Below are 10,945 nucleotides of genomic sequence, written 5' to 3'. Positions count from 1 at the left end.
TTCTGACTCAGCACTTACGTAGGTCAAATTTCCCTAGAGTCAGTGGTGTTTTCCTGGGGGAATGCTGCCTTCGTCCAAGGCACCAGTAATACCAAATTTTCCATAAAATTAAGTACCATAAAATTAAGTAATGCTTAATTTTAAATAATTTACCATAAAATTAAGTAATGCTTAATATTAATATACTAACACAATACTACAAAGGTAGGTATATCATAAAGGATTCTATTTGGCTGCTAACGAAATCCCCTGATGCTTGGTCTGAGGATATCACTGCCCCATCTGCAAACATGGGATGGCTGAATTTCCTTGTAGTTTGCTAATTAATTGACAGGAAAACAATTCTCCAGTACCATGGCTTCATCATATGCTTCTACAAAATATTTTGACAGTCAGCAAAAGCAATCTTGCTCCAAATTCTTCAGTTAGCTCTGACTGTAACACAATAATGAAAATGTAACATGAAGCCTATGTGGTTTTTTTCACTTTTCTTTCTGATGTACATGAAAATGACAAAAAAAGTACAGGTATTTTAAAGCAGGAATTTTTTTCACAGCAAAATCAGCATCTTAAGGGTGTAGAATATAATTCTGTAGAAGATAAAAAATTATATTCCCTCAACTTCCACACAGAGATTTTTCATTGTCCTAAATAATTTGATACTTACAGTATTAAGTGAAATAGCAAATATGCCAGGGACCTGTACCATTACAAGTGCTTACTCTTTTCTGTCACACAGGGCAATTAGCTCCTATAAAATTCAGTCATATTTTTAGAAACAGCTAAGCTAACAGACTGTTTTGAATTTATTACTCCCAATTCTTACTAGAATAATTAAGGTGACAAAGTAATGACTTTCCACCTCAAAAAACTTGATTAAATCACAGGATAATTCATTATAAGAGGTCTTTATCCATCACCAGGGTGACTGACAGTCTCAACTTTGAAGTTCACCATCTTTTCCTTTCATCATGTTCCTACTCCTGTAAATTCTTCCACACAAATTAAGTCTTTGCTCTCTTTTTATCCCGAGACCTGCCAACAGAGGAGGCTGCTCTTTATCACATTGTCTAAAGTCTTCTCTTTTTGCTGCCTCCACCAGCAGCATGTGGTGATTTTCACTTGCTGTATTTTAGGCACTTAGGCCAGACACATCTCCCATGATTGTGCTGAACCTTAAGGCTGTATGCATACATGGAGCTCCGTGTTTTACACGTTATGATGCACGTGCATACACATACAATAAATACTATTGCAAATCATAACCAAATGTAACCTGGGACTTATTCTTGTACTGGTTTAAGGCTCTTTCCTCCTACTTGGTTCCATCAGAAAGGCAACATGGACATAACTAAACCAATCCAAAAGATGCCTTCTTTCAGTCCAGCTTACCATACTCTATGAGTATGCACACCAGTGTTACTCCATGACAGGGATATTGTTGATTAACAAGCTCTGTCTCTATGCTGCTAATAAAAAAGTTATCCACCACTGGGGCAGCCGGTGGGCAGCAGTTTATGCAGTGTGAGGCAGCTGGTTTTGCCCTCATCAACTCATCCTCAGAGTATAAGCACTGGCTGGTGGTATGGATTTTGACGAATCTGAATTTTGGATTTTGGTGTCTTCGAGGTCTTTGCTAAAGAAAGACTCGCACACCTGGCCAGGTACGCGGCATGCGAGGGGGGACATGCTGCTCTGCCTGGGTCCGGAGCCATCCCCTCGCCAGCGATGCCGACACAACACCAACAGAGGATTGCCGGAGAGAAGATATCGGCGTTTCTTCTCCCGCTGCTGCCCCGGGGGCCGGGGCCGCTCGGGCAGGCGGAGCTGGGAGAGCGGAGAGCCCGAGGGTCGCCGCCAGCGGGGAAAGTCCCGCTGCGAGACGGGAATTCCCGCAGCGGCGCCGGGAGGACGCGGCGCTCCGGGGCTTTCGCAACGCGGAGCCAGCGCCGCCCGCCAGCCCCGCAGGGACCCTCGGCGGGCCGGGACCCTCGGCGGGCCGGGACCCTCGGCGGGCCGGGACCCTCGGCGGGCCCCCTGCAGCCGCTGCCCGCCTTCCCCTCACCCAGCCGGGACTTCCCCCGTGCCCTCGGAGCCTCCCGCTCGCCCCCTCCCTCGCCCCCAGGTTTCTCCCCCCGCCCCCGGGGCCGGTTCTCCCGCTCGGCCCTGCCGGGGTTCCCCGGGCAGCGCTGCCCCCGGGGCCGTATCCCGCTCTGGCCGCGGGGGAAAGAGCTCCCGGCACGCCCGGGGTTCTCCCCGGGGGCGGAGCGCCGCCCGGCCCGGCCCCAGCCGGAGAAAACAGCGGCGGCACAGGCGGGTCCTGCGAGCCCTTAAAGGAGCGGCCGCCTCCTCCCCCGGCGGGGAAGGCGGAAGAGCGGAGCCGCTGCCTCGGTCCTGCTCCGCTCCGAGGTTTTATGCACCTGTCCGGGTTCCTGCTCGCCCTGGAGGAGGAACAGAAGGGAGCAGCCCCGGCCATGTGCTCGGTAAGCGAGGCCGGCAGCACAGACCCCTTGGTGACCCGCTTCAGGCAGGTGGAGGAGACGCTAGAGAAACTACACCGGGAAAACAGGAGCTTGAAGAATAAAGTGCCTCGGTACAACGCGCTCTGCACCCTGTACCACGAGTCCGCGCAGCAGCTGAAGCACCTCCAGCTGCAGCTGGCGGCCAAGGAGGCGACGATCCGGGAGCTGCGGGGCAGCCTGGCCCGGCAGCGGCAGCTCCCGGCGCCGGGCGGGGATGCGGCGGCGGGCGCGGAGCCGGCCCGCTCGCTGGTGGAGAGCCTGCTGGAGCAGCTGGAGCGGGCCCGCCAGCAGCTGCGGGACAGCGAGCGGCTCTCGGCGCGGAGAGTGGAGGCGCTGAGCCAGGTAAAGCCGCGGTACCCTCGGGAGCCGGGCACCGGAGCCGGGCACCGGAGCGCGGCGCGGCGGCTGCGGGCGGAGGGCGCGGCCGTTCTGCACCCGCTGGGTGCTGCAGCCAGCGCCCACAGCGGGGCGAGGGGTTGAGCCCCTTGGAGCGATGCCCGCTCCGGACCCGGGTGCCCGAAACAACCGGCCCGTTTGTGTCCAAAGGCAGCGCCCCCTGCGCCCGCTTCAGAAAGGCAAACCATAAAATCTAAACCAAAAACTTAGCATGGCGCTGTCATGCAGATCTTCATGCAGCTGTTTTCATAAGGAGAAAGAAAAACAGTAAAAAACTCGCTGAGTTTATTTGATGCAACAATTTTGTTCTCAAAGATAAGCAGCTGATGCCACGAATTTTTTCTGTTAAAGTGTTATGTTTAAAGTGCTCTTAAAAATGGATTTTTGTATTGACAGTGAGGTAGTAGATTCGTATTCGAAGAAGCAGCTGACAAGTCTGGAGAGCTAGATTAAGGAAATCAGTATCTTTCTTGAAAGAAAAAACCTGAAAACTGCATCCCTACCCATCCAGCACAAGTGCTGTTTTGGTTACTGTCATTAAGACTTCCCCCGGTTAAGTCTGAAATTCTCAAAGATTTTTAAAGCATTTTTTTCTAGATGAAGCTGCATGAAGTAATTTCCAAACTGACAGCAGTACTTAAAACTGAAACAAGCGTTTTTGTCATAAGTAATCTCTTGACCTAATGCTTTATACAAAACACTTTCCATATATGACACTCACCTAAAATACATATTAAAAAGTTCATGTTTGGAAATTTGTTATAAGAGATGAGCTCACTGACACTTTGCAGACAGATGACAAACCTATGGTATCCGAACATATTTGAAAGGCTGATGCTGAATATCTTTAAAGGGGAAGTTTAGCATTCAGCATGAAGCTAAAGAATGTAAATGTCAGTAATAAGAACAAGTGCTGTTTATCTCTATCAGATGTTAATGTTCATTTCTTGAAAGAATAAAATGCTGTGCCCAATCAGAACGCTGAAATAATTGGCACTAAATAATAACCAAATAAAGAAAACATTTGTGTGAAGCCAGAGGCCAGTGTGCTGGCAAATAGTGTTCCCAGTGATTTACAGCTCTAGTAGCACTCCTAAGAACTGGAATGATAGAGCTGGGATTGCAGCTGTCTCATGTCTGCACTGGCCTCCAGAGATCCTTGGTTCTGGAGGAGCAGTGCTGCAGAGGTTTTGATAGTAGCATATGTAAAAACCAGCTTGTTTGTGTACCAAGTCTGAACCAGTGCATAGGACTACAGGTGGTTTGCACCAGTCACCAAGCAAACCCCTTCCTTCTCAGAACACCTGCAGAGATGTTAATGCAGTGTAGATGATCCCACAGAGCTTCCAATAGGACAAGGAGATGCAGAAACAAGGTACACAGTTATTTCCTAGGGGTGTGTCAGACCCCCTCATGTACCTGGGAGTCAGCTGTGGCCAAACTAGAGCCACTGCTGCCACATGGATTTTATTTTCTGCTGGTTTGACCTTACCTTACCATTCCCATCCTTTCCTAGGTGGGAAAGTTGCTCTGTCTTGTCCTTGTGACAGTGCCTGGCAGTGAATACACTTCACTGGATTTGATTACTTTACAGTTCCTTTTTTCTTTTGAGGAAAATCTCTATTATCTGGTAGTTTAGCGTACAGGACCTGTAAGTATTTTTCAGTCTCCACAGTTATTCATCTTAAATTACTTTGTTTCTTGTTTTTGTTGGTGCTGTATAATCATAAAATCTTCCTGAATTTTTGCTGCTTGTTCCTCCATTCTACTGATTAGAAAGTGCTTGTGTGGTTGCCTGAGCAGTTCTTGGTTGATTGATCTAACAATTCCAAGGTCTTGTGATCATACAGAAATGAAATTGATTTAGTCTAGTTTTTAAGTACTTCGCAATGAGTACAGGAGCAATAAGGAATTACTGCAACATTCAAGTCTAAGATATGTTTTGGCTTTTGACTTTATTTTGCTCTTAAATAACTTCCCCTCCCCCCTCTGTTTAGGAAGTGCAGAAGTTGAATCAGCAGCTAGAGGAGAAAAATGGAGAGATACAGCAGATGATAAATCAGCCTCCATATGAAAAGGAGAGAGAAATCTTACGATTGCAGAAGACTTTGGCAGAGAAGGAGAAGGCTCAGGCCACCAGTGATGTTTTGTGCCGTTCACTCACCGATGAAACTCACCAACTTCAACGCAAATTAGCATCCACAGCAGAAATGTGCCAACATCTGGCAAAATGTCTAGAAGAGAAGCAAAGAAAAGAGAAGGGGAATTCAGATGACCAAATACCTACAGAAAGATCTAATCAGGTATTTATACAGCTACTGTGTGTGTCTTTAAAGTCTTATTAGCTTCTGACATGTTAATTACAATATAATAGTTGTAACTGGGAAATGGCCCTTAAAATAATTTCATGTAGGGTGTTAAGACTGCTATGGCAATGGTAAATAATTCTGCATATCTGAAATTTAAGATGGAAGCAGTTGTCTACCACTTAAAACTTTGGCCATCTCATCATCAGAGGCCTTTTTTTGGAGAGGAGAAGAACTTGAGAGGTTTTGTCCAGCCTCAGCAATTCCATGATCACAGTTCTTCCCTCAATACACAGGAGATAGTACCTACCTTATACCACCCCTGCTTCTGTGCAGCACTAGATGGTGCTGTGAATTTGAAGCTGATCTCTCCTGATAACTTAAGTATCAAAATCACAAAACAAAGTAGAGATATTTCGAAGTAGTATTTATATTAAGAACTCTGTAACATATGGTCTTCTTGGATCAGGATTTGGCTTTGCACACATAGTACAGACCTACAGAAAGTTGGTTAGTGGAATATGAGTCAAGGTGTCTTACTTTTTTTTTTTTTTTTTTAAAAAAAAGCTTCATAATAGCACAGTGTCAGAAATGCTACTGCAGGGCACAAAAAAACACCTGGATTTTGGTGTACTCTGCTAATGGCTGTTGAGGCTTCAGTTAAAGTTCTCAGCATGGGGTAAGGGTAGATCATTGTTCTGTTGTTCCAGAAGTCCTGATGGCTGAGAGTCATTAATTAAACATTCATTAAAATGAGGTAATTCATTAAAACGCCATAAGGAAATAGCATTAGCAGTGCTGCCTCTAGTAACAGATCAGAGCAGTGAGGAGGGTGCTACAGACAGTTCTCACAAAAATTAATAATTCTTACTTATGCTTTTACTGCTCCACCATGGTAATGCTGTTTTCCACATGACCACTCATCTGTGCTGTTGTGATGAACTCTGTACATACTCATGTCTGCTTTGTCAAACATCCCAAAAGCGTTTCCGAAGAAAACTTACATTAAAGTTACTTGTAAGAAATATGGGTTGAGTAGATAGAAGAAAAAAGGATTTTTAAGGGACTTGAAGGATTTGGCATTATCATATATAATGTGTAAGTGATAGACAGGAAACTTGATTGACTTTGATATATGCAATAAGAAGCTAACCTTGTACAGTGGGGACTTCCCTGTTGAAGAGGAGAAATTTCAGATGCCATTACTAGCTGATTCTAGGGAATTTTGCACAAAAGTGTTCTATATTACTCACGTACACCGGGGTTTTTTTAAGCAGATGTCAGAGCTGTAAAAAAGGTATCATTTTAGTCAATTATTTAGCAAGCAGGGTTTTTTCCCCTCAGTAATTTCTTCCTAGTACTGGCCAAAATTGACAGTAATAACAAAGCAAGATGAAGGCATATCTGTGCCTTTGTCATGTATTGTCCCACTCCAGACAAGTATTGCAAAGAATTTGTGTAAACTCTTAAATGCTGTTGTCATGAGGTCGATTTCATAGCAGTACCAAGGTTGTAAAAACCTAGATGTATGTCATTAGGCATCACATAAAAAAAGATTACTTGCAGTTAACAGCACAGCCAAACAGCATCTGAGATTTTTATGTTAAAGTAACACCTAACTTTATCTGAAAATTACAGCTTTTAGACAATGAAACTTCACTTCAAGCTCTTATCTGCAACTTACAAGAGGAAAACAGGATGTTAAAACAAAAAGTAGCTCATGTGAGTACTTTCATTTTGTTACAGATTAATATTTGTTCAGTATTTTGTATTAGAGTAAATTTGAAATAGATAAGGTCTGGTTAATCTAATTACAGGGCAATTACAAAGCAAGATAGTTTTTCTTAGTCCTTTCAACACAGAACATATTTTTTGTTCCCTTAGCTAAGAACAACTTTTTACATAATTTCTAACATACTGGATTTTTGTTATTAAAAATGCAGTGCAGAAGAAAATTTTCATGGTTCTTCCATGGATCAGTATTCTGCCCCAGAAGAACAGCACTAGGCCCATTAGACCCCTCCATTTCCACATTATTTAATATTGTCCCTTTGGACTGGGAGATGGGAAGGCTGCCCATGAAGAGGCTGCACAATCATCTCCTGCTCTCCTGTACAGTGACTTACTCACCTCAGGGGTCGAGTCAGCATGTTACATTATCCCCTAGAGAATTTTGATCCTGCTATTGTAGACAGCCTATGAAAGCTTTGGAAGTTTGTGTCTCCCTGTTCTTCATGCCTCTGCTGGATAACCTTTCAGGTGGAAGATTTAAATGCAAAATGGCAGAAGTACGATGTGAGTAGGGATGAGTACGTGAAGCGACTCCATTTGCAGCTGAAGGAGATGAAGTCACAGCTGGAGCAGCACCACGGAGGAGCTCCAGCACAGAGGAATTCTGACCTGATGCACAAGGAGATATTCCGGTTAAACAAACTGCTGGAAGAAAAGATGAATGAGTGCATAAAAACCAAGAGAGAACTGGAAGACATGAAGAAGGCTAGTGAAGGAGATAATGAGCGCATACAAATGCTGGAGCAACAGGTTATTAAGTTTCTTTTTCCTAGAGATGGGAATTCTTAGTTTCTTCCCAGACTACTGAAGTCCATGGGGAAAAAAGGAATTTATTTTTAGACGTTTGCCTGTCTGTGCACATTTGGCTATACAGATACCCAACAACACAGATTTAAAGGAAACTCACTACTTAAAGAACCCCATGCAGTTCTGCTGGCTTTAATACACAATATGAAAGATCTGTAAAAGAAGTACAAACACCTTTGAAATAAATACACATACGATAGGGAAGATAATACTGAGATGCTGGGAATAAGTAACAAAGGAATCATAGTCTCAGCTTTTCAATCTAACCAGCTAATGCTCTAATGTATAAAATATTAACATAATAATTCTCTTTCAGGTCCTGGTTTATAAAGACGATTTCACATCTGAGAGATCAGACAGAGAACGAGCACAGAGTAAAATACAAGAACTTCAGGCAGAAGTTGCATGTCTGCAACACCAGCTAGCAAGAAGACAGGTAAGAAAGCAGCATGCTCCTTCTTTAATTTAAAGAAGCATGTCAACAGGATTTGGGACTAAAATATACTTTTAAATATATTTTAAAAAATCTTAGTATTTTTAAAACAGTTTCAGCTCAAAACAGTTTCAACAGCTATCAAAAACTTAGATTGTTTCATAGTTAGTTCTGGTGGAGATGCTTCAGAGCTCAGATGTAATACCCCTTTCCCGTCTCTTTTTCTTCTACTTTTGGATCAATATAGGCAGGATGAATTCTTAGAAGGCAGAGGACAGCCATGACTCTTGGCATCTTTAAATTACCACACTGGCTGTATTCTGTGTTTTCTACAAACCTTCTTTACAACAATAATAATAACACTGCAAAAACTGATTAATAATTTATTTATTAAAGTTCTCAGATAAATATTTGAGTGGTGTTTCAGACATGGTGATAAAAATACCACCCATTTAAAAAAGTATTTTTGTTGCATCTTTTTCAAAAGCTCTTCTTTCTTTTTCTAGGACTCAAGAGACACAAGTAGTCATTTCAGAGTTCACGCTGGTAACCAAAATAATTTGTACGTTCAGACGAATGTCGAACACCTACGAGGCAACAGCCCAGGCCAGACAGGCACGAGAAGAACAAACTCTCAGTCTGAACAAGATTCTCCTCCTGGGGACAATGGAAACCTGGGATCTGAAGGCAGGGCACAGGGTGAACTCAGATGCCCTCATTGCATGAGGTTTTTCAGTGATGAACGCAGTGATGAATTCCTCAAGCACGTTGCTGAATGTTGTCAGTGACCACAGGATGTGAGGGTGTAAGTCAATCACTACTTTTATAGACATAAAACTTGCTCTATACATGTATCTCCTACAGTCCTAAAACAGAGTAATTCAAATGGAGAGCTCTGGGGAACTAGGAGGATGAACAATACCTACCTCTTGCTTGATTTTGCCTTCTCGTCGACTGTGTGAAAGGCTTCAAGAAAAAGCAAAGTGTTTGCCTGAAGAATTATTTTTGACACCTATAAGGAAGGCAAGTGTAATGGAGATTCTACTACAAACTAAACTGAAACCTACAGTGGTAGTTTAGCTTCAGAGTGCAGCTTGACTTTATCCGACTCCAATTCTCTACCACAGTCTGACGGCTTGTGAAAAAAATTACTGAACTTGAAATTTTCCTCCTCTTCCAAAAAATGTAGGCTGAAGAACAGGAAGGAATATATTGGCAGAAGATAGGAAAAATCTTATTGTGCTTTATCTGGATTAAAAGCGACAGTATTTTCTTGACTCTTGAGGGTGAACTTTCAGACACCTGATCTGAAAATCCTTCTGTTTAACTGAAATCGGAAGAAGTGAAGAAAACATAAAAGGGCTGGTTATTGACTAAAACTAGCCTGCCATTTTTTGCACAGAAACAAGGTACAGGGATATTTATATTGTCTGTGCCATAAGTATCTATCTTACAGATGTGTAAATGTGTATTTGTGTAATTATTGTTTGTATTCCTATTTGACCAAAGGATTATTTTTATAATAAAAGTGGTTGTGCATTTGCTTTACTACAAAAGGGGTCCAAAAAATCTCTTTTGGTATAAGTATTCACATGTGAAATAGCGACTATACTAAGGGCTAATTAAATGTCAGGGTTTCAGATGAATTATTTCATTACTTTAGTGATAACCAGCTTCTCAGACTATTTTCAAATATGTTGAAAAAAAAAATCACTCCTCATTTCTGGGTGGAAGATTGACATTTCAGAGGCACAGGAACACATTTAACCCCCTACCCTGACACACACATGTGACTATGTCAATGCTAACCTGAATTTTTTCTTATCCTTTCTGCATTTGAAAGAGCTTCAACAGATAGCAGGGGACTGTTTTGAGAAGGAGTATCAGCAATTAACGTGTACAAATATGAGTGCCACAGGTTTTTGCAGCCTTAGCTCCAGGTGAATCTGAAATTGTTTTCTCACTGTGTCAGAGCAAGAGTTAAGGATGGAACAGAAAGTAAAGGCCTAGTGCAACCACGTCACTTCATAATTAAAGAAAACTTTGTGTAACAACACTCTGTCTTCTGCTTTGTTTTGTTCCCTGTTCCACACTTTAAAAGGAATGTGGATTTTTTTTCTGGATATTTCCTTTTTGGGATCCTGTTGCAGCCCCAAAGGAAGATGATGGTTTATGCCACTCTTATCCTAGGTGGGATATTACCAAAAGCAGTGCCTGGGCCCTTGCATGCAGCAATGGTTACTATTAATCTCATCTACAACTGACTGCAATCTTGTCATTCACTACCAGCTTGCTCTTCCCAACACAAACATGCAGAAAGTTTTGGGGTTTTTTTAGTGACCATTTTTTACATTGCCTTTTAAGGTCTTAGAGATCAGATGCAGCCCAGAGAATATAAGCTGAGAAACATGATTAAACTTCCTGTGGTATAAACTAATCTTACTTTTTTGACTGTTCTCATTAGACAAGCCTAGTTTACAGCTTCAGTGTTCATCAGTATGATAATGCCAGTGATTGATACAGCAAAACAGGGACTTGAGTTTTGTACTGATTCACACAAGACACTTTAAAAAACAAACAGAACAGTAAAGTAAGTTAGGTCTTGGCAGTACTTTTTTTTAATTGCATTGAGATGATGACTGCTTTAATATATATCAGAAGCTAAAGCCTCTTATAGATTTCCATTTATG

At 42.6% G+C, this 10,945-nt stretch overlaps 1 protein-coding gene across 1 annotated transcript; it reads left to right on the top strand.

The window, feature by feature from the left end:
• Positions 1-2,281: 2,281 nt before the first annotated feature.
• TNIP2 (TNFAIP3 interacting protein 2) lies at positions 2,282-10,311 on the top strand. The gene is made up of 6 exons (XM_030270592.4): positions 2,282-2,864; positions 4,916-5,221; positions 6,863-6,946; positions 7,484-7,765; positions 8,139-8,258; positions 8,762-10,311. The coding sequence occupies exons 1-6, from the start codon at positions 2,415-2,417 to the stop codon at positions 9,041-9,043; spliced, it is 1,524 nt and encodes a 507-aa protein (XP_030126452.4). The 5' UTR covers positions 2,282-2,414; the 3' UTR covers positions 9,044-10,311.
• Positions 10,312-10,945: the final 634 nt, after the last annotated feature.

Source organism: Taeniopygia guttata, chromosome 4 (genome assembly GCF_048771995.1).
Source record: "Taeniopygia guttata chromosome 4, bTaeGut7.mat, whole genome shotgun sequence".
Classification (NCBI taxonomy): Eukaryota; Metazoa; Chordata; class Aves; order Passeriformes; family Estrildidae; genus Taeniopygia; species Taeniopygia guttata.
The sequence above is the reverse complement of the archived record's forward strand: the minus strand, read 5'-3'. Positions and strand labels throughout refer to the sequence as shown.

Coding starts and splice junctions, on each gene's coding strand:
- TNIP2 (XM_030270592.4), top strand. CDS start 2,415: ATGCACCTGTCCGGGTTCCTGCTCGCCCTGGAGGAGGAACAGAAGGGA. Junction 5,222..6,862: donor CTACAGAAAGATCTAATCAG/GTATTTATACAG, acceptor TGAAAATTACAG/CTTTTAGACAATGAAACTTC. Junction 7,766..8,138: donor TACAAATGCTGGAGCAACAG/GTTATTAAGTTT, acceptor ATTCTCTTTCAG/GTCCTGGTTTATAAAGACGA.